The sequence below is a fragment of the Nansenia antarctica genome, assembly GCF_963989245.1.
Source record: "Nansenia antarctica genome assembly, chromosome: 12".
NCBI lineage: Eukaryota > Metazoa > Chordata > Actinopteri > Argentiniformes > Microstomatidae > Nansenia > Nansenia antarctica.
The window spans coordinates 3,414,071-3,438,002 of NC_137682.1; the positions used below are offsets into that span (position 1 = coordinate 3,414,071).

General features: G+C 42.6%; 2 protein-coding genes across 3 annotated transcripts in view; one reads left to right on the plus strand and one right to left on the minus strand.

Annotated features, from left to right (window-relative positions):
• LOC308168556 (potassium channel subfamily T member 2-like) overlaps positions 1 to 6,192 on the plus strand; it is a gene marked incomplete at both ends in the record, with an annotated part of 29,954 nt that extends 23,762 nt beyond the window's left edge. The window contains 5 exons of the mRNA XM_080543155.1: positions 388 to 471; positions 2,608 to 2,736; positions 3,924 to 4,221; positions 5,114 to 5,198; positions 6,072 to 6,192. Coding sequence (XP_080399281.1) covers positions 388 to 471; positions 2,608 to 2,736; positions 3,924 to 4,221; positions 5,114 to 5,198; positions 6,072 to 6,192 — 717 coding nt within the window. The remainder of the gene's footprint in view (positions 1 to 387; positions 472 to 2,607; positions 2,737 to 3,923; positions 4,222 to 5,113; positions 5,199 to 6,071) is intronic.
• Positions 6,193 to 16,312: 10,120 nt separating this feature from the next.
• cdc73 (cell division cycle 73, Paf1/RNA polymerase II complex component, homolog) overlaps positions 16,313 to 23,932 on the minus strand; it is a 31,509-nt gene continuing 23,889 nt past the window's right edge. For both annotated transcript variants that reach the window (XM_080542749.1, XM_080542748.1), the window contains exons 12-17: positions 23,260 to 23,295; positions 23,067 to 23,154; positions 20,581 to 20,742; positions 19,655 to 19,755; positions 17,840 to 17,981; positions 16,313 to 17,339 (exon numbers count right to left, since the gene is read on the minus strand). In XM_080542749.1, coding sequence (XP_080398875.1) covers positions 17,303 to 17,339; positions 17,840 to 17,981; positions 19,655 to 19,755; positions 20,581 to 20,742; positions 23,067 to 23,154; positions 23,260 to 23,295 — 566 coding nt within the window. In that variant the 3' untranslated portion in view covers positions 16,313 to 17,302. The remainder of the gene's footprint in view (positions 17,340 to 17,839; positions 17,982 to 19,654; positions 19,756 to 20,580; positions 20,743 to 23,066; positions 23,155 to 23,259; positions 23,296 to 23,932) is intronic.

Sequence of the window (23,932 nt, forward strand, 5' to 3'; positions counted from 1 at the left end):
AGTTAGTAATTCATAAAATACAAAGGTTCCATCTCACAGAACATAATGGAATGTAAAAACGTTGACGCTCGATATCTCTGAACTGCCCTAAACGGAGATAGAACCTTATCATTCTAAACTCACGAGAGAGCATTGGCGTGCTACTGTTGATCTACCAAAGCTTAGCTCTGCATGTTCTCTTGAAGCTATCCCTATTTCGTAAAGATGATCAGTAATGTGAATGTGTTGTTGTTGGTGGCTGTCCCCATGAACTACCCTATGTTTGACATCATGTCCCTTATCTTGCCATGTGCTCTTCTTCCTGTGTTTACTTCCTGTGTTTACTTCCTGTGTTTACTTCCTGTGTTTACTTCCTGTGTTTACTTCCTGTTCCTGCTTCTGTTTCAGGCGTTCGTCAAAGACTACATGATCACCATCACCAGACTGCTGCTGGGGCTGGACACCACCCCTGGCTCCGGCTTCCTCTGCGCTGTGAGTGAGACAGGGTGGTCTGTCTGTGAGTGAGACAGGGTGGTCTGTCTGTGAGTGAGACAGGGTGGTCTGTGAGTGAGACAGGGTGGTCTGTGAGTGAGAATATTTTTAGGGTTTTGGTCTGTTTGATTTCTTCAGGGAGTTTGTTCCAGGAGCATGCAGCAGCGTGACTGAAAGCTGCTGCACCGTGTTTTGTTTTCACTCTTGGAATGATGAGCTGATTAGTCTCAGCTGACCTTGGGGCCCTTGCTGGAAGGAGATCTGATGTGTATTTTGGTGCAAGACCATTTTATGATTTGTTTACAGTGAGGAGTACTTTGAATTAAATTCTGGTAGCCAGTGTAGAGATCTCAGGATTGGTGTAATGTGTTCAAACTTCTTCGTTTTTGTTAGGACCCTAGCAGCGGTGTTTTGGACGAGCTGCAATTTACGAACAGCCCCTTTAGATAGGCCTGTTAGTAGACCATTACAATAATCAAGTCTACTCTAAACAAATGCATGGATGAGCTTAAATTTCATGGTCTTGTTTGGACATGAAACCTCTCATTCACTACGTTCTCACTACGTTTTTCAGGTGATAGTAGGCTGATTTAGTTATTACGTTTAATTACAGAGATTGTCAATGGGACTATAGTCGTTCGGTGAGAGGGCTATGTAGATTTGTTGTGGTACATAGTTGTGGTAGGCAATTTTGTTATTTTTTATGATGTGTCCCAATGGAAGCATGTAGAGATTGAATAGAAGAATTCAACATGTCATTTTAATTTGGTCGGACACAAAGTTGCCAATGGAGATGTAGTAGCTTCTGTCCTGTAGGCAGGATCTAAACCAGTTTAGTTCAGTGCCCGAAAGTCCTACCCAGGTTTTTAGTCTATCTATTAGAATGTTGTGCTCTACAGTGTCAAAGGCAGCACTAAGGTCTAGTAGTACCAAAACTGAGAGTCAGTGTTAACACGAATGTCGTTAAGGACCTTAATAAGGGCCGTTTCAGTGCTATGTAAGGGGCGAGAGTCTGATTTAAAATCATCAAAGAGATAATTTTGGGTCAAATAATTGCCAAGTTGTACAGGAAAGGCTTGATATGGGTCTGTAGTTGTTTAGTACAAATGGGTCTAGGCTGTTCTTTTATAGTAAAGGCTTGATAACTGCAGTTTTCAGGGTTTCAGGGAAAAAGTCTTGATGAAAGGGAAGTGTTGACTATTTGTATTAGTTTGCTTGCCACGCAGCTAAATATATGTTTTTTTTTAAAAAGCTTGTTTGCAGGATATCAAGGGCACAGGTGGATAGTTTAAGACGTGACATGATTTTATCTAGAGTCGTGTAGTCGATGGTGTTAAATTGTGACATGGTTGTTATGTCTTTCCTCTTTGGGGGTGTTAATGGAGACGTGTTTTTCATGCCTGACGCAGAAGAGCTAATGCCTTGTCTAATGATTAATAATTTATTATTAAAAAAGGATGCAAGCTCATTGCATTTACTAGTCGAGTGAATTTCCTGAGCAATGGGTGTGGGGGGTGATTTGTTAGTCTGTCAACAGTTTTGAAAAGGATGCAGGCGGCGTTATTGATATTATTGTTCATGATCTTAGAGAAAAATGATTGTCTGGTGCTTCTTATTTATAGGTTTTAGTTTTGAAGATAGATATCGTAGTGGACTTGAAGGTTTGTTTTTCTCCATCTGCGCTCTGCTTTACGACATTCTCTTTTCTGGGTTTTTACAGATGGGGCAGTTCTCCAGGGAGCTTTTTGCTTATTACCAGAGATGCATTTGGACCTAATGGGTGGTGATATTGTCAATGTTTTTTGTGTTTTTTAAGTTGAAATCGTGTAGATAGAAGGTCATTTACTGAGGTTGAAATAGAAGTTTTGGGGTCGACTAGGGAAAAAGCCTCTATGAACGATGCACTTGTGCTTTCATTGATAGTAGGAAGGAACGAAAGGAGGGAAAGAAGAATAAACAAATAGAGGGTAGGGAGGAAGGAGGTAAGGAAGGAAGGAAGGAAGGAAGGAAGGAAGGAAGGGAGGGAGGGAGGGAGGAAGGGGGGGGGGAGAAAGAATAAGGGAGAAAGGATGCATTTCTAACATATTTTAACAGGGTTAACCTGTTCTGCTTTATCGCCAATGCGCTCCCCTTTAGATGCACATCTCAGAGGAGGACCTGTGGATTAAGACCTATGGAAGGCTCTATCAGAAACTCTGTTCTACTGCCGGAGACATTCCCATTGGGATCTACAAGACGGAGCTCCAGCCAACGGATCCCCTAGAGGTGCCCACTCAACCACAAGGCTTGTGCTCTATACACCACTTTTCACCTGGGAAATCATATGCCAGTGTAGTGGTTTATCAGAAAAAAACTGCAATTTCCCAAGCTAATCAACATTATTTTTATCTCTGCTTTCATTGCACTATAAAAGCCTGGGGCCTCATTTATAGAAAGTACTTTGGATCAAATTTGATCTTACCCGTGTCGTAAGTAGAAAACCACGTCAACGTAGCGATTTATACAATTTCAACGTGAGTCGATTTGACCGTGGAAACGATCGTAGCTGAACGATTCTGCACGTGTTTACATGACTCTTGCCCAATCGGAATATTGAGCATATTCCGATTGATACAGGAATATGGTGTGCATGTAAACATAGTCATTGTTACATTAAGAATAAACAGCTTAAGCTTCTGATTCTAATTCTCCTGTGTTTACTAGCAATAAGAGAAAAACACCCACTCCAGCTTAAACGTTCTCTATGCATTCCTGGTAATTTGAATGTTTTTTTTGCTGTTTGATGACATTGGTGGATTATTTTAGCATTTAATAATTTAGTAACATTGATATAACAGTAACATTCATCTCTTTCCTTTTGTCATTCCCAATAATAAGCAATATGAGCCGTCATCACAAGTAAGACCATTATTGTTTACTGTATGTGTGATTCTGTCATTCATGAAAACAAATGAATATTTATTTTGCCTGATCAGATTTTGGTCGTGTGTAAATCCTGCTAAATAGCACAATGTTTTGTCTTTGCTGTAATCAGACTTGGTTGAATTGGGCTTGAAATGCTGTGATGAGGCTTGACACTGCGTGACGTTAGAATTATAAGGTTCTATCTCAATTTTTGTCAAAATTGAGTTTTTTACATAATCTGATCCATTAGGTGTTTATTAATGCCTGTGTGGTGTTATCTTTTTTAAATGTACACATTTTTGAGTTAGTAATTCATAAAATACAAAGGTTCCATCTCACAAAACATAATGGAATGTAAAAACTTTGACGCTCAATATCTCTGAACTACCCTAAACCTAGATAGAACCTTAAATTCTAACGTCAAAAAAACTAAATTTTGACAAAAATGTAGATAGAACCTTATAATTCTAACGTCACGATTTCTGTTTAGTTCTAGTGTATTTGATCTACCGTCATTAGATTTTCTCCATCATGTTATTGCATCCCAGTCCCAGCTCTCAGTGTGTGTCGAGGACCTGGACGACCCCAAGGAGCAGAGAGGAGAGTCCCTCCATGTGGCCGGGAGGGTTCACCGTAGCTCCACCTCCAGCGACCCGTTAGACAGCAGCAAGCTGAGGAGGAAGAGTGTGCAGTGGGTGCAGCGGCTGAGTCGGAGGGGGCCGCGGCAGGTCCACCGGGGGGCCCAGAGGCCCGGCCTGGGTCTGGCCCGTCTCTCAGAGAGGCAGGAGCTGGCCCAGCTGGTCAGCAACAGGATGAAGAGCCTGGGCCTCTGCCCCGCCATGCATGGTGAGCTGCCACACTGACTACACAATGGGACTTTAACACTAGAACAGCCATGCCTTTTTTACCTACGTTACAATGCTAAGCTGCTATTTACACACAACAACCACTAGTTGGCCACTTGTAAATTAGCCTGCTTCCTACACAGAAAAACTGCAAAATAGCAGTGATTTTGTGATTTTGAAAAAGTTAGGATACTGGGTGGTAGAACGCACATATGTAGGAAAGTCATGAAAGGAGGGTCCTGAAATTTGATAGAGTGCTCACAGGGGTCAACTAACCCCTCATGGCTGATTAAGTGTCACTAGGTGTCAAAAGCCACTTTACAATGAAAAGTCTGATTATTGTGTGTATATTACAGTAGTTCGTTTGCATGTCATGTGAGCTGCCTGCGACACTGACTACACAATTCGGTTGTTAAGTCGTGACGTGTTTCCGGGTCCAACGTTTGGCTGAGGCGCTCTCTTCGAAATACCGCAGTAATGATAATAATTGATTATATTTGTATAGCGCTTTTCCGAGGCTCAAAGACGCTGAGTGACAAATATGGGAAAAACGGGAAAGTGCTGCGTCCCTTGTTGTATGAATAGATCCGAGTCTAAAAAACGATTGAACTGTCATTCTACCGTTGTAGTACACTGGTACTCTGGTGCGGGGATTTTTCTTATTTGGACCCGGAAATTGCTAAACGTCACAAAGTGACGTCAGACTTAACAACCGAATGGGACTTTAAGCCACTTTACAATGAAAAGTCTGATTATTGTGTGTATATTACAGTAGTTCATTTGCATTCACGAAACAGGATTGGCAGTCTTGAACACAAATGAAAAGGTAAAGTAAATAGCAGGGTGATTCCATCCTTACCGACACAATCATCAATGTCTGCTTCCTGTCATAGACGAGAGAGATGAAAGCCAGAACACTTACTCCTACGTGCTGATCAACCCACCCCCTGACACCAGGCTGGCGCTGAACGACATAGTGTAAGTATGGCTGAATGACATGACAGAGTAACATCGTGAGCTTAGAATGATAAGGTTCTATCTCCGTTTAGGGCAGTTCAGAGATATTGAGCGTCAAAGTTTTTACATTCCTTTATGTTCTGTGAGATGGAACCTTTGTATTTTATTAATTATTAACTCAAAAATATAAACATTTTAAAAATAACACCACACAGGCATTAATAAACACCTAATGGATCAGATTAGGTAAAAAACTAAATTTTGACAAAAACAGAGATAGAACCTTATAATTCTAACGTCAGGATATGGAAGCTGCACTGGCAGGCATGTGCGAGACAACAAGCATCCAAGGTTGGGGTGTAGAAGTGTCTCAAATAGAAGCAGATCCTATTTGAAACATGGGGGGGGGAACAGGCACTGGCAGATGCACGCAATTGGTTTATGTGACATCTTCTGAGACATCTTCTGCCCCTCAGCACTGCGTCTCCTAAAGACACCCGCTTTCCCCTCTACTGTGTCCCTAAAAACTTCTATTGCCCCCCTTGTACTGTTTCTCTGTTTCTCCAGTGTAAAAAAATAAAATAAAATAAATGTGAAAAAAAGATTTTAGAGATTTAGAAGTAGGTGATAGAAGAAGGTTTTTCCTTCTATCAGTGGCCCCGGGCCTGAGCTGGATTACTCTTCCTGCTACGACTGGTGGATTGATGATTCACTTGCTTAGTATTCAAATGTATTGATTGTAAGTCGCTTTGGAATAAGGCGTCTGCTAAATGCCCAAAAATGTAAAAAATTTAAATGTTATGTGGATGACATAACAAGGCCAATATGGGTTCTGTCTGTGTATATGGGTTTCGATCCCTACATGCTCACAAGACACATGCTTCTGTCTTTCAGGTATATCATCCGGTCAGATCCCCTGGAATTTGTCCCCAAGGACTGTGGCAGCAGGGACAGCAGTGTGGACAGCAGTAGCACGTGTCTGGGGGAGCAAACTAAGACGGACGCTCCTTTCTGATGCGTTTCCTCCAACACTTATCATGGAGAATGGTTAGTTACAAAAACGATGTTATATGCAACAATTATTGTATCACATTGCATTGCACCTAAAGCATGGGGTTGGGCAATGAACATGTTAGTACTACAATAACTACTGAAAACTGTATCTAGTATTCAATGTCCACTGATGTAGGGCTTAAACAGTGTTTTTCAGTATGTCTCTATGCAGATCTGTTGTGTGCATGTTTGAATGGGGGAATGTAATGTAAACTCATAAGCTTTGCATCTCTCTGTCCTGAAAGTATCCCTCATAATATCAGATTTGTGACAGGGTCTGGTGAAAACGTCCTCAAGGTAATTTTTCTGTTTTTTTCCAGATTATGAAAGTGCAGATTGTAAGCTTTCAAATGATGTGTCATACAACTGAAAATAGTTGAAGAAGTTATGCTTATTTGAATGTTGGTCCACCTCAAACCAGAGAAACTCGCTCTGAATCAAAACACACACAAAACAGCTGCTAATAGCTAGCGGCTAAAAAGGAACATCGCTATGAACATCAAACTGCATGTTTAGCAGCATCACAACATTCTGATAGAACATCAACATGCTAAAAACACATAACTACACATAATTAGATGATCACACAGTCCTTGCTTTTGAACAAAGTTTGTTTACAAGCCATGTATCACTTACCCAGTAGCCTATAAGTATTTAGTGATCCTAAAACTGTTGTTTGTTATATCGAGTGGGTGCAATGCAAAGAAACTGAAAACATTTAAAACAAACAACATTTTTTTAAAAATGAAAGGTTTTTGATTATTTGCGCAACTTAACTTGAGGATTACATTGAGCAACATGCGGCCGCATTTACCAGACCATGTCATATTTATGTATTCATTTGTTCATATATCCAATATGTATGTTTATCACATCATTGTACTAACTAAATTGATACTGCCATTATTCGTATTGTCTATGTGTAACATTTTTCACTGTCTTTTCAATACCCCAAGGATATATTGCTGCTGCCCTTCAAGTAAATAAAAGACTCACAGCAAAGTAAAGTGCACTCAGTTTTTCATGTGGGACTAACATTAATTAAATGTATAATCATCTAATAAGTCATAGACACGCGATCTTCGCCGGGGGGTGCAGGTAGATGCAGGGGACTTAGCTAACTAGCTCTTAGCTAGTTAGCTAGTTAGCCTGCGCTAGTTAGCTCGGCCCCTGGGTGAGCTAGAGAAACGCGGTCTTCGCCGGGGGATGCAGTGGAGTGGCCCGGGTCGGGGGGGGGCAAGCACACTTCACAATTTCCACAGGAATTGTACCTGTCTAGTTGCTGTATGCTCTCTTCCGAATTGACTGTTCTGAACTGAAGGTCTTAAACAGTACCACTTGGTGCATTCAATTTAGCGTCCCGACAGTACCTGCTCAGGGTATACTGTACTGTAAGAGAAACATTTAAGTATTTTGAGGTGTGTGATATCGACCCAGTGAGTACTGTAGCTAAAGCCCTCTCCGTATTGTAGAGCAGAGCACTCACACAGTCTCTGCTCCCAGGCTGAGTCACTCCCAGTCCTGTGGAGGGTATTGATGTGTAGCAGACCTGACAGGTCTCTGTGCCTGGTGCTTCAAGGACTGGTGTGTGTGTGTGTGTGTGTGTGTGTGTGTGTGTGTGTGTGTGTGTGTGTGTGTGTGTGTGTGTGTGTGTGAGAGAGAGAGTAAATGTGTGTGTGTGTGTGAGTGTGTGTGTGTGTGTGTGTGTGTGTGTGTGTGCGTGTGTGTGTGTGAGAGAGAGAGAGAGAGAGTAAATGTGTGTGTGTGTGCATGTGTGTGTGTGTGTGAGAGAGAGAGAGAGAGAGAGAGAGAGAGAGAGAGAGAGAGAGTAAATGTGTGTGTGTGTGTGTGTGAGAGAGAGAGAGTAAATGTGTGGGTGTGTGTGAGAGAGAGAGAGAGAGAGAGAGAGAGAGTAAATGTGTGTGTGTGTGTGTATGTGTGTGTGTGTGTGTGTGTGTGTGTGTGTGTGTGTGTGTGTGTGTGTGTGTGAGAGAGAGAGAGAGAGAGAGAGAGAGTAAATGTGTGTGTGTGTGTGTGTGTGTGTGTGTGTGTGTGTGTGAGAGAGAGATAGTAAATGTGTGTGTGGATAAGAGCTTAGAGCTCAGAGTGAGACACTCGGGAACACCTCAGGAGATATGGGAAGAGTGACAGTTTAACACCTAGCTCCCTAGCCCATTTATTAGGCAGTTGGTGGGCCTTGATGAACAACAACAGCTCTTTCAATTTACTCTGAACATAATCATTGATAACAGCCCTATGAATCTATCCTATGTATTTGCAAATTCTGAGATGCAAATTCTGTGGAAAAAGTGTATCTAGAACACCAGATCATTCTCTCATGTGATTTGCTGTTTCAAATGTTTGCCCTATTATAAATCAACCCTTTGGGATTTATATAACACACACACACACACACACACACACACACACACACACACACACACACACACACACTGATGTATTCCTTTTGATTAGTCAGTCCTTTGGGAGAACGAAAAATGATCTCTATTCCTCCCCCTTCTTGCATCAATGGCTGCCAGAACACGAAGCGCTCTATTTCCAGCCAGCGTAAAACGTCCAAACGCCAAGCATGTTACAAGTGTGTGTCTGTGGTAACTCGTGAGAACACTACAGCACTGAAGCGCTAATATTCCAGACATACCGTCATGTGACAAAGACAGGACATCCCCATGTCTCCTTTTCAACATATTTTAACAATATTGAGAGATGGCGGTAATATAACTAAACAAATAAAACTGGAAAAAATTTAAATATGTAATGAATAGAAATGCGATTTTCTTGTGTGGAAAAAATTAGGATACACCCATATTTATTACTACTTAAAATAACTGGAATTAGAATCAAAAGCACCACATCAGGTGCAAATGATTAGAACATCGTTAGACAGGATTTTGCAGGAGCCTGTCTTATTTAAACCTCAGACATTCAGTTTGGTTTGCTCTTGATTGTTGAAGTGAGTGGTGTCACCATAGCGAGATCAAAAGAGCTCTCTGAGGCCTTCAGAAAGAAGGTTGTAGATGCGTATGAGTCTAGGAAGGGATTTAAAAAGATCTCCAAACAATTAGAAATCGGCCATACCACATACCACTGTAAAATTATTTACAAGTGTGAGACATGGCCAGGTCAGGCCGTCCTAAGAAGTTCAGCCCCAGAGCAGACTGCTTAAAGAAGTCTCCAACAATCCTAAAATGTCATCACGGGACCTACAGGTAGCTCTTGCCACGGTTGATGTCAAAGTACATGCATCTACCATCAGCAAGACTGCACCAGTTTGATTTTCATGGGAGGTGTGTAGGGAGGAAACCCTTGCTGTCAACAAACCCCATCAGGGCGAGACTACAGTTTGCCAGAGAGCACCTAGACAAACACTAGGACTTCTGGAACAATGTGCTTTGGACAGATGATTCCAAAGTTGAATTATTTGGGCACGGTAACAGAAGACATGTTTGGCTCAAACCAAAGACAGCATTTGAGCACAAGAACCTCATACCAACGGTGAAGCATGGGGGTGGAAATGTCCTGGTTTGGGGCTGCTTTGCTGCAGCAAGGCCTGGCCAGCTCACCATCATAGAATCCACTATGAATTATTTATTGTATCTGAGGGTGCTTGAGGAAAATGTGAGACCAGCTGTCCAAAAATGTAATCTGAAGTGAATGTGGACCATGCAACATGACAATGATCCAAATTTTTTTAGTAAATCCACCAAGGAATGGCTCGAAGACGAATGCCCAGCGAGCCACTACCGGTTCCCGAGGGCCATTCTATTAGATTTGTCCGACCAGCTATCCCCAGGCTTGGAGAGGAGGACATGCTGCAACAGCCCCATACCTGTCCCTGTACAGCCCCATACCTGTCCCTGTACAGACGCTCTCAGCCCTGGGGTTCCTCGCCACGGGGACATTTCAAAGGGAGCTGGCTGACCGGTCTGGTATATCCCAGCAGGCCTTCTTCAGGCCACATCCTGTGTGCGTTCAATTTCAAGTATATTTGTTATTTATAGATGGAAGTACAGACGTACACAATTTGTATTTTAATAAGCACAGCTTGCTTCCCAATGAAGTGACACTGAAGTGCATGCTGTTAATGTATTTTGCTCATATTTCTCCTCAAATGATGGTCTCTTGAGCACCACAAACGATTAATTTACTATCAGTTGCTGTGGGCTCATAATTATTTTTATTTTTTTAAAGAATCTGTCATCATTGGCATCCCTGTCAATGGGTCACTGTTAAACCAAACTCCCCACAGATATCACACTGAATTAAACACCGAGGATATAATTCACCCCCCCCTCCCTATTTACCCCCCTATCTATTTTACCAAGAGCAATTTGTTGCAAACTCAAATTGGGCTTCATGATTGATGGGGGTGCTCACTTGCCAATTCCTGCTTCTCTCACCATCCTTTTCTTCCATCTTCTTTCTGCTATTGTTTCCCCTCCATCGGCTATTGATGATACAGAGCGTTGTGTGCTCCTAGCGTTCGCTATAATTGGCTTGTATGGCTTGAAAATAAGCATGTTACATAATATATGTGGTGCCTGTTGGGGGAATGATTGTGACATCTTGATTGATTTCATTTGTCTTTATTTCAGAGTAACAACACTGATGGGGATATGGTAGTGTCATATTAGTAGCCTCCCCCTCCTCCAAGTCTGGATGCAGGGATCTATTTATTTGGAGAGAAAAAAATTGTTAATGTTAAAATGTTTTCCCTAGATTCCCTAGGTTCTTTCTGAACGCCAGACAGATGGGAAATGGGAAACACTGTAAAAAAGAGTGCATGTGCTCACAAATGAGAAGTTAATGGTATCATCCTGTATGCTTATAACCACTGTTGGACACAAGCCTTGAAGGCGGAGGTCATCATGGACAGCCAGAAGCTGGTTGGAGCCCTTAGGGGCCTTTGAGTTGTCTGTAGCCCAATGCTCCAATGATGGCAGATGGGTGGAAACTATTTCTGCAGCAGGTGACACATCCTCAGGGCTGTCCTGCGGGAACAGAGACATGAGCAGAGTTGAGTTGGCTGTCGCACTGCAGCTGCCAGTGGTTCTCCATATGCGTCATTGGCTGGGAACCAGTGGTTTTACACAAGGGAGGGTAGAAGGGGGGATGTGAGCTGGCTGAAGAACATGTGTTCAGTATTCATCGTACATGTGATATACTGTACCTGTTGCTACACAAGCAGGGTCGACATATCACACTTCAACTGTCACACCACAGAGACAACATTATCACACAGGAACCACTACAGTTCAATTGTGACAGGGTCTGGTGAAAAAGTCCCCAAGTACGGCAAGGTAAACATTTTTTATTTATTTTTTTACAGATTATGAAAATGCAGATTGTAAGCTTTCAAATGAGGTGTTACACATTTAAATCAGAAAAATAGAAGATATGCTTATTTGAATGTTGGTAGACCTCAAACAAAATACGGGACAAAATCACTCTGAATCAAAACAGACGCGATGGTTACCATTGTGTTGGTAAAACATGCTAAAAACACTTAACTACACATAATTAGATGATCACACAGACTTTGCTTGCATGTCCTAAAACGTAGGTTTGTTTACACGCCGTGTATCACTAACTCAGTAGCCTGAAGTAGGATGGCAGATGATGCAGTGAATCCAATTCACACATTATTTTAAGTTAAGTATTTAGTGATCCTAAAACTGTTGTTTTTTTATATTGAGTGGGTTCTTCAACACATATACGTTCGTAATATTTAAAAAAAGGAAAACGTATTGGTCATTTGCGACTTGAGAATTGCCGGCATGTGGACCTTTTCACCGGACCGTGTCACATTTGGTTTGTGTTTGTGAATTGTGAAAACCAGGCAACCTCACCCTTACTGTAAAAAAGAAGAAGAAGAAGAAGAAAAAGTAAATTTTACAAAAAACTAGAAATACTGTACAATGAAAAAAGGTGAGTATTAATTAACATAATTCTGTTCTGTTGTGAATGATAATGAAATATGGCTATGTACTGTAGAGCAGTAGTAACGCTTTGAGGTTCTGTCTGAATGACAAACAGCACTAGGCGCTGAAAGCTTCACTCAGGTTAAGATGAATCTGTGCAATCACATCCACCACCGGCTATTAACATAAAGGTGAAGAATACAGAATAAAGGTGCATAAATGTACTGATGATTGTGATGAAGACCAATGATATGGAATGCTATGTTATCTTATCACATGAAGTCTGTTTTGAAGTTTATTGACATGCATTCTTGTAATGCATGAGTGTTCTATTTCCATATGTTTTAGAATCCAATTTCCAGGTTCATTAAAGTCATATTATGCTCTTTTGCCACACGTTAATGTCGTCTCTGGGATCCCCATACGTTTTTTGATAAAAATACCACTCAGGTTTTAATCCAAAGGAATTCTAGCATGCCTCTCCACCACTCTGTTTCTCGACAGGCTGTTTTCTTGTGTCATGCAAATGATCTGTTTCTCTCCACGGCCTCTACTAGACCTCAGCCAATACATTGTTGTGCATTTCCCTTGACAACTCAACTTTAAAATGGCCAAATCGGCCAAGCAGTTGCTGAAATATTGTCCATATAGGTGTTATTGTCCAACTATAAAATATGTGCATACAACATCGTATCTGGTAGCCTACTGGTACTTTCAAATCGCTTTCAAAAAGTTGTTTCATCCGGTAACATAAGTTACTCGTGTACTTTTCTCTGTTCTCTTTTTCCAATTGCTTTATTTCACAATTTCTGTGTTAGTAGGGTCAACAGAGACCCAAATGTACAGCACAAGCACTGACATTTTTAGTTTTCTCCCATTATATAACCCCTTTAAATTAGGCCCCAACTTTTACTTCTCTTCGGTACGAATTCCCTGTGTTGAAATGTGAAATTCCCTGACCAAGATTGGTTCAACCTTGAGTGTCTTCAATTATGGCACAGTCAATTGATCAAAAGTTCATACGGCTTTTGCTACAGTGCTGGGGGATATTGCTGTCAACTGAGCTGTATTGGAAAGATAAGGAATTTGGAATTATTAGGATTAATTAGGGAAAAAAATTCTCCCCCTGCAAAAGCCCCACTCTATTACCTCCATTAATCTCACTGCAGAAGATTAGGTTTCCTACAGTATGTTAGCCACCCCTTTGGACTACTGTGGAGAGATTATGAGATTCATATATGCATGACATATCGTTTGTAAAGCCTCCCTCCCTCTCTTGCACTCTTCCTCTTCCTGTAACTTTCTATTTTTTCTCTCTCTTACACACACACACACACACACACACACACACACACACACACACACACACACACACACACACACACACACACACACACACACACACACACACACACACACACACGCACACCCATGCAAGCACACATATGATTACAATTCTTATCTCATATCCTTTCCAAGAATATCCACTTTCAGCTGCTTTACTGATAAGATATGACATTACGTGACGTTAGAATTATAAGGTTCCATTTCCATTTTTGTCAATTTATTTTTTTTTTTTTACATAATCTGATCCATTAGGTGTTTATTAATGCCTGTGTAGTGTTTTCATTTTAAAAATGTTGACATTTTTGAGTTAGTAATTCATAAAATACAAAGGTTCCTCCTCACAAAACATAACGGAATGTAAAAACTTTGACGCTCAATATCTCTGAACTGCCCTAAACGGAGATAGAACCTTATCATTATGACCTCACGATAATACATTTATCATGTATGGAAGCTACTCAAAAGCTTCCTATTAAACATGTATTGCATGGACACAGTAGAAGCTTTGGGAGTAGACATCCCTAGACTAGTGAGTGCTGTGGTTGGGGCCTCTAGTGACCCTGACTGAAGCGGAAAGGGTCAGCCCCCAGTCAGAAGCCTCCCTCAGGGAGGGTCATGGTGAATCCCCGCCCCCCTGTCTGTCTGGGGCCTGGGAACTGGGGGGCCATGGGAACAGCCTGTCTGCCTGGGGGGAGGACGTGATCCATCCTAGCCTAGAACAAAGACTTCTACTATTAGACTGAGACAGACCTTTTCCAAAAAACGGATGTTTGTGGTGCTGGTGGAAAGCCAGTGGGAAGTACAGAAAGACTGTGTAAGGTAGAGAGATGAAAGGGATATAGAAAGTTAGATCTTTTACCTTTTCTTTTTACTGTTTTCCCCAGCTTTTATATTCATTCTATGCATGTATATGTTTTTTATTCACTTTATGTTCTTATTCCTGTTGTAAAGCACTTTGAGCTGCATTTCTTGTATGAAAGGTGCTATATAAATAAAGCTTTACTTACTTACTGAAGCTCTAAGCACAGATTTGAGGCGACTGCATCCTATTAACCCTGAGATGGAGCAGAGTGTGACACCACAGAGACTGAGGACATATGTGGTGGAGGATTCTTACCTGGGTTTGAAGAAGACAAGCTGATTATTAAACTGGTCTGAAAATATGATGAGTATCATCAGCTAGCTGTTTGCTAAATTCATGACCACTAACATTCTATTTACGTGTGTTTATATAGCCACTTTCACTCATAGTTCCCCTGTAAATTACATGGAATCCTGACCCCTTGGGGGACTTTAGTAAGGGCAACTTAACTCACAACTTAACTCCCCAAATATAAACAGTAGACTCCCTCGGCATCGATGTCAGGATCCTGTTTGTGGACCACAGCTCAGCATTCAATACCATCATCCCAGGTAATGTGCGTACGTCAAGTCAATACCTGACGTAGAGCTACGATCGTTTCCACGGTCAAATTGACTCACGTTGACATTTTATAAATCACTACTTTGATGTGGTTTTCTACGTACGCCACGGGTAAGATCAAATTTGATCCGAAGTACTTTCTATAAATGAGGCCTCCGGTCTATCAAGACCAAACCTTGCGCCACCTGAACAGTTTCTTCCCCATGGCAACTGGGCCTCACAAACAAGCCCCCTGCCTCCCCCCTGCCTCTCACTGACTCTGGGACTTCCAGTCGTCACCGTCCCTGTCACACACACTCACACTCAAGCTGAACCTTGTTAACAGCAAGATGTAACACTTGAGTGTGTGACAGTCAATCTACTGGGAACAGCAAACTGGTAATACTTTCTAGGTGTGTTTACACATGAATGTAGCTGACAGCAACAACGTTGTCTTAATTGAAATAACATGACAATCAGTGGCATAGGCACACACACACACACACACACACAGACACAGACACAGACACAGACACACACACACAGTGTCATTTCATCCTCACTGGAAATGGGCAACTCTCTGGAGACCAATTACAAGGTTCTGCTGTAACCTTCTGTGGGTCACTGCACATAGACGTCCTGTTCCTCCTCTTTCCAGGAACGCTGGGCCTGAGACATTTATGTTTGCCTTTCCCCACCAGCTTCATTAATTTGAGTCGTAAATTCAGACTCTCACCCATTAAAACAGTGTTCAGGAACGAGCAAAGAGCTTGAATACACTATATTGAATGCTTTATAAACACACTAGAAGCCTCTGTTCAGAGGACACTCAGTACAGGTCAGTTTCATGTTTTTAAGTGGAAGTTTCACTATTGGAAAAAAACAGTGTCTGAATACATTTGTATATATCTGGGGGGGCCTCATTTATAGAAAGTACTTTGGATCAAATGTTGATCTTATTGTCTACTTTGGATCAAATCTCTATCTTGTTGTCTCACAAGAGAACACATTTCCACACCAATACCTCTGGAGTCAATCAATCGTGATTTGGTCAGGTCACCTTCACAGTGAGATCACGTACCACACTAACGAAATAACCAGAGACCGCCTGGTCGTTACACCCGAGAGAGACTGACCGTCTCCGCTCTGAGCTTACAGGAAGACTGATGTTGGTTTCACCTTCAACACTAAAGAGCTGCATACTACTGGCTGGTTCGGTTGCATTAAGTGGGACAGGTACTATTTCAGGAGAAAACAGGTGACATAACGTGAGTAGTCACAGCTAAGGGACTACTGGTTGAGTCATCAGTATAATGCCCATTCGTAAGAGGTACTATGAAACTGGTTTATGGGGAAACAGACAACAAATATACAACTCACTTGTTCCTCTACCAGGTTTTATTATCCATTTTCACTGTGAACACTGAAAATAAAGAAATACTTGCCACCATTTCTGTTCATTTGCACACCACCATCAAACAAAGAAACAAAAACTTCACGTCATAACATGACCACAGTGGTGTGCAGTCACAAAAAATAAAACATGGAGAAAAGTTTATATCAGAAATCACTGCCCAGGGATGTGAATGCATTGAGGCCTCTCGGAATGATCATAAGGGCTTTCTTATGCATCAGAAATCGAAGAAGACTGATTTCTTTGATCTTCCTCAGACTCGATTCAAAAGTTTTTGGCTCTTCCAATTTACATCATATTTACATTTGGAATCACACGAAACAAGACTGCTTGGCTATAAGGCTGCGTTACTGCTATGCTCTGTTAAACTAAGAACCAAGAGAAAGAAAGACATATCATTTCAGATAAAGCAAATCAAAAACACAAGACAAACGAAACAGTGACAAAGAGGTCTCGCATCCATAACTTCAGCAGTTATTTTATTTGTACCACCAGTTTTCCCAAAGGGTTTTTCATCCAGCTCATGTTACACATGGAATAACCCCCCACCCCTCATCTTCCACTCTTTCTGTCACTTAAGATCTCAAGCCCTGTGTAAGACGCTTTTGCCGTTAGAAAATATAGTTTTGGTATATTGTGTAACTAAATGACAACTTGAAAAAAACATTGAAAGTCCCAATCTCCCCTCCCCATATCCAGAGCCACATAGCCACTGCATGCATCTATGAAATCCAATATAGGCAGACACACGACTGTGGTCCTCCATGTCAGGGAGGAGGCCTCTGAACAGCTGGATCTGGACATGGGGGTGTGTTCTGGGACCCCAAAGTGCTGGTGGAGAGAGGAAGGGGAGGGTGGAGGGAGGCCTGGGGGGCCAGTGGTGGTCTTGTTGGGGTGGGGGAGGGGGGGAGGAGGAGGAGAACGTCCTCAATCTGACATCATGGGGGAAGGAGGCCGTGGTCCAGACTCAGAACCTCAGGTGGGATTTGTGTTTGACCATGTATCTGAAGAGGAAGAGGAGGAAGAAGGGAAGTTAGTTAATCACCGTGTCCATAACCTAATGGTAGAACCAATGCCTGATCGATGCAACATCAATGAAAAGGTCTTCTGAAACATCATCATCATTCAGTAGCCCCAATATCCATCACTGGTGTAAGAAGATCATTGTATTCGGTTGTTAAGTCTGACGTCAAACGTGATGTTTAGCAATTTCCGGGTCCAAACCAGAAATTCCCTGCACCAGAGTACCAGTGTACTACAGCGGTAGAATGACAGTTCAATCGTTTTTTAGACTCGGATCTATTCATACAACAAGGGACACAGCACTTTGAGCCTCGGAAAAGCGCTATATAAATATAATGAATTATTATTATTACTGAGGCATTTCGAAGAGAGCGCCTCAGCCAACTTTGGACCCGGAAACACGTCACGACTTAACAACCGAATAGGCGTTACACAATTAAACGTGTAATTGTGTAACGTAATGTGTCGTAAAGACACACACCTGTCGAGGGTCTCCCAGAAGCGCAGGAAGTGGGGCCGGTCGAGGTGGCGCTTGTGGTGGCTCAGCTCCAGCACGGTCACATCCCACTTCTGCACGTTGGGGTCCATCTTCACCTCGTCATACTTCAGATGAAAGGCTCGGACTGCGGGGCAAACAGAACCACACATGGTCACATTAACACTTAATCAGCGTGTGAGTAAAAATGTTATATCTTTGCACTCGATCAAATTTCAGGACCCTCCTTTCATGACTTTTCCTAGATATGTGCGTTCTACCACCCAGTATCCTTACATTTTCAAAATCACTTCAGGATAAGCTAGTGTGAAGCTATTTTGCAGTTTTTCTGTGAGGGAAGCAGGCTAATTTACAAGCGGCCACCTAGTGGTCGTTGTGTGTAAATAGCAGATTTACATTCTAAAGAGACGGCTCTTTCAGTAGGTAAAAAGGCACAGTTGTTCTAGTGTTAATGGATAGATGAAGTTTCAGTTCAGTTTTGAACAAGACTATTTCAAATTCACATGCACTTCCACAGCACCTGTTTAACAATATAACATAGCTGTCTAGATCAGTGTTTCTCAACCCTCTCCTCGGGGCGCCCCAGCCGCTCCACATATTTGATCTGTTCCACGATAAACCATAATTGCTTTGCACTTGATTAGTTGAATCAGGTGAGCTGGTGGTGGAACAGATCAAATATGTGGTGCGGCTGGTGGTCCCCGAGGAGAGGGTTGAGAAACACTGGTCTAGATCATTTCAGTGGTATCATATGTGACAGGGTCTGGTGAAAAAGCCCCCCAAGGAGGGCAAGGGCCTTTTTCAGTGTTTTACAGAGTATGACAGTGCAGACTGTAAGGGTGTAACGGTACGGCAACATTTCGGTTCAGTACGTACCGCGGTTTTTCACGGTTTGGTTAAATTTTTTCCCCATTATTATTACAGTTGTTTACTGTATTTGAACTGTACTATACTTATAAATAAACTGCATAATAATGTTACAATTGTGATGTAGTGCGCAGTTACTGTTAAATAACTCGGTGGCCCTAGATGTCCATCCATAGGTCGTGAAAGAGAGCGATAGCAGGACCTGGAAAACTGTAGTTTGTAAAGCGCTGATATGATTTGCTGGCTGGGACGGAATGCGGACGATAGGGAACTACGTAACGATGCTCGATTACTTTCAAAATGTGTTTGAGTGGATTCACACCTAGCTCGTTGGTCCCAATCAGGGAGCGTCTCCCCCCCCCCCCCCTAATTCGGTTCGTTTGGGCATATGTGACGTTAGAATTATAAGGTTCTATCTCCATTTTTGTCAAAATTTAGTTTTTTACATAATCTGATCCATTAGGTGTTTATTAATGCCTGTGTGGTGTTATTTTTAAAATGTTGACATTTTTGAGTTAGTAATTCATAAAATACAAAGGTTCCATCTCACAAAACATAATGGAATGTAAAAACTTTGACGCTCAATTTTTCTGAACTGCCCTAAACGGAGATAGAACCATATCATTCTAAACGGAGATAGAACCTTATCATTCTAAACGGAGATAGAACCTTATCATTCTAAACGGAGATAGAACCTTATCATTCTAAACTCACGATATGTGAACACAGCAATCGCACTCTGTTCCAGAGTACCCCGTACCCTGCACTGTGGAAACAGAGTCGCTTGAGAATTGCTGACATGCGGACCTTTTCATCAGACCGTGTCACATTTATGTTGGGAGCCAATGGAGGATTTAGAAAAGAGTGCCGTCCTAATGAATAAAGACTATTAAGAGTACATCTTAGAAAGGAGAAATCGGAGAGGAATCTTACTTTTGGCGAAAATGTCGACAGGAGAACCGTCAGGCAACAGCCAAGGCCAGCCCTTGAACTGCCAGGCAGGACCCTGCACGAACACAGCCACCACACGGTCCCTGCAGAAAACACATCGCAAGCTCTTACCATTCAGAACAGATACAGACTCGGTACACGTACAGCATACCAGCTCAGCGGCCTTGCGGTTAGAGTGTCCGCCCTGAGATTGGGAGGTCGTGAGTTCGATTGCTGGCCGAGTCATACCACCAAAGACTATAAAAATGGTACCCGAAGCCTCCCTGCTTGGCACTCGGCATTAAGGGTTGGATTGGGGGGTAAGACCCCGCGACATACCAGCGTCATGTCCAGTGGGTGTACTTACTTGTACTACTTACCTATGGCCCATTAAGCTCGAGAACCATCGGTTCTACTTACTTACATACAGCATATTGTCACTGCCAGGTCATGTCATGTAGCTTCTACAGTGGGGGAAATAAGTATTTGATCCCCTGCCGATTTTGTGATTCTGATATTCTGTCTCTCACTGTTAAAATAAACTGACCATTAAAATTATAGACCGTTAATTTCTTTGTCAGTAGGCAAACTTAGAAAAATCGGCAGGGGATCAAATACTTATTTCCCCCACTGTATGTATGATGTATGCTACAGTCATGTACTATCATATAATACCATTACATGTATTGTCACGTTTCACCATATATTTCCATGTTCCATCATGTAATAATAACAATAATACTACATTGCATTTGTATAACACTTTTCATTGCAGGGAAGAATAGATGAAAAGAAAAACAACGGTGTGTGGTCATGTGTGGTTGTGGTCATGTGTTTGTTGTGGTCATGTGTGGTTGTGGTCATGTGTAGTGTGTGGTCATGTGTGGTTGTGGTCATGTGTGGTTGTGGTTGTGGTCGTGGTGACGCACCAGTCCTGCGGGGCCAGTTTGAGGGGTTGGTCGATGACCCTGTACGGCACGGTGACGCTGATGGTGGCGCCTCCAGGCTGGACCTGGTCCTTACGCCTCTGCAGCAGCACCTCGTTGTCCCGCTGGATCCCCTGCTTCTTCTTCTCCTCCGATGTCACGAACCTGACAGGAGAGGGAGGGAAGAGGAAGAGCATTGGCTGTATTAGATGTCGGTATTAGATGACGAGACAATGACGTGGCTTCTGGAGGGGTGTCCAGAAATATAGCCCGGGTGAGCCCCTCAACCAGGTCTCGGGGTGGTAAAAGGGTAGCCCTTCAACCAGGTCTCTGGGTGGTAAAAGGGTAGCCCCTCAACCAGGCCTCGGGGTGGTAAAAGGGTAGCCCCTCAACCAGGTCTCGGGGTGGTAAAAGGGTAGCCCCTCAACCAGGTCTCGGGGTGGTAAAAGGGTAGCCCCTCAACCAGGTCTCGGGGTGGTAAAAGGGTAGCCCCTCAACCAGGTCTCGGGGTGGTAAAAGGGTAGCCCCTCAACCAGGTCTCGGGGTGGTAAAAGGGTAGCCCCTCAACCAGGCCTCGGGGTGGTAAAAGGGTGAGCCCCTCAACCAGGCCTCGGGGTGGTAAAAGGGTAGCCCCTCAACCAGGTTTCGGGGTGGTAAAAGGGTAGCCCCTCGGCCCCAAGCCTGGTGGAGTGGAGAGGAAACAACAACCCATACGCCGAAGAAGAATTGGCTGTCGTAGGATTCATACATAACAAATAATGTTCAGTGATGTATTACTGTATATCTTTTTTATTAGTAGCTGGTGGACAAACTGCATTCTATTCTTGCTGATTTAGGTGACACTTAATCAGGGCTTTTTAGTACATTATATGTACATTTAAGACACATCCACAGACCGAAAGGAAAGTCTACCAGCAAACATCATATTCACATCAGCAGCACAGCGACAACTTCAAAGAGACAAAGCGGAGATTCCTTATTTGACAGCATCAGACAACACAGCACAGAGAGTCTGTCCAACCAGGATAACGCCAGCACTCCAAAACCAACTCAACCAGTAATCAATCAGCCAAACAGCAGTGAATATGCAAACCGTATACCATCCATTAATACACAGCTGTGCACACACAGGTAAGCCTACCACCTGGCTTCTGTGATTGGCTTTGGCTGCAGGACCCGAAGTAGTAATAGTTGACAGGTTCCATGATTTATCTCCGATGGTCACTTAGTTAACCTGACCTCTGTGCTTGCCAACAAGGGTTTCTCCCCCAAGTTCTAAGTCATGTTTTGCTAGGGGATCAAATAGTAATTTCTCTCGATCAAATGCAAATACATTTATAACTTTTATATAATGTGTTTTTCTTCTTCTTCTTTTTTTTGTTGATATTCAGTCTCTCACTGTTAAAATAAACCTACCATTAAAATGATAGACACTTCATTTCTTTGTAAGTGGGCAAACTTACAAAATCAGCTACTACTATTAGATACTGATTTCCCCCACTGTATGTAACACAGAACACAAAAAAAGAACACAGCACCTAACACTTTTCCTTATTTCCCTAGTTAATTACTTTGAACGATGAGAGGCAATTGAATCTTTGGGTAGTAGCTGTTGTGTAGGAGATGTTGTGTGATCGTACAGCAGCGAGCCTCATGTTCCTTCCCTCAGGGCTCTGGTAATATCTGCTGCTACTCATCCTCTCAGCCAGAGCTGCTGCTGCTCTCCACTCCAAGTGATTTATGGTTCCAATTTAAACCGCGAAATAGCAATTATTTCACTGATGTGTGCCTGTGCATTGTGCATGTGGTGTGTGTGTGTGTGTGTGTGTGTGTGTGTCTCTATACATACATTTACTATGTGTGTGCGTGCATGCGTAACCCGTGCATACATGTACATCTCCAATGAACACACTTAAAGTAATTCACCGTCGAGGTTGAGGAGGTGAACAAAAAGAAAGCGAGTGTTTCTCATTGGGAAGCCACACTCGTGCAGCGATGGTTATTAATCAAATATAACAGTATGTGTCTGCGTTTAATCTACCTTCCCTCATCTACATTTAGACCGTCTTGTAAAAAATATATTTCACAGTGGCCTGGCCATAGTGCCTTGCCTACACATAACGATTTTTATAACACACTAGACTATTGGTTAGACCTAAACCCCAGTAGAATTTGTCACACATGCACACTGTGGGGGCGGCTGTGTCTCAGGAGGTAGAGTCGCCGTCTAATGATCACAAGGTTGGCAGATCGGCGGTTCGAGCCCCGGCTGGCCACATGTCGAAGTGTCCTTGGGCAAGACACTGAACCCCAAATTGCTCCCAGTGAGCGGGCCGGCGCCTTGCATGGCAGCTTGCCGCCATTGGTGTGTGAATGTGTGTGTGAATGGGTGAATGAGATGCCGTTGTAAAGCGCTTTGGAGCAGCCTTGAAGCAGCAAAAAAGGCGCAATATAAGTGCAGTCCATTTACCATTTACACACAAACTTACTTGAGATCCTGCAGCAGGTCCTTGGCATTCAGCATGGTGATGAGGGAAGTGGTGGCAGCTGGGATGATTACAATTGGGGTCCGAGACCCTGAAAACCAACAGCACAAAGCAGGTCACTAGCTGTAAATCATACAGCCATTCAACCTACATTTATATCTGAGGTTACACTTTAAGGAGTCATAACAATATGTACCTTTCTTTTGATTTGGTGGGGGTCTGGCTTGGGAAACTGAAAGGAAGAGGGGGAAAAAAACATCAAGAAAATGGCACATGTAAAAAAAAGACTACATTAATATCATGTACTAATGGCACTTTCCCCACTGAAGACTGCATTTGTTTTGGGCCCAAAAACGGGTGTTTTTCACCAGGGTGATTCTGAGGACTTGGTCCTCGTCGCCAACTATTGGCATCGTCAGAAAAACACGTTTCCCAGCGAGTTTCACCCTCAAACCTGCATGACTACTTGTACTTGTAACAAACTATTTCTTTCTTAGTAACATGACTTTGAAACTAGTAAAGGAGCTGTGTGGTTAAACGGGAGCCACTTATAGAAATATACACAGATAGTTCAGTATCCAACCAGATGAACCAGCCACATTTCCCATTAAATTAAACGGGTGTTTACCCACAGCCGAGCAAACTTAATAGTGCATATACCACGGGCACATAACACCGTTAATTCTGTCTGAGACAAATGTATGCTGGGTGGTGGCGGCTTGATTATTAATAACATGAGAGGAGAGACGCTGATTTGATTGTCCAGTCATCATTGTGAGAGAAAATAGCAACCTAATAATGACATTGTGTAAAAGTTAACATCTGCTATTTTTAAAATCATATTTTTGCTTGTTTATATTTGAGAATGC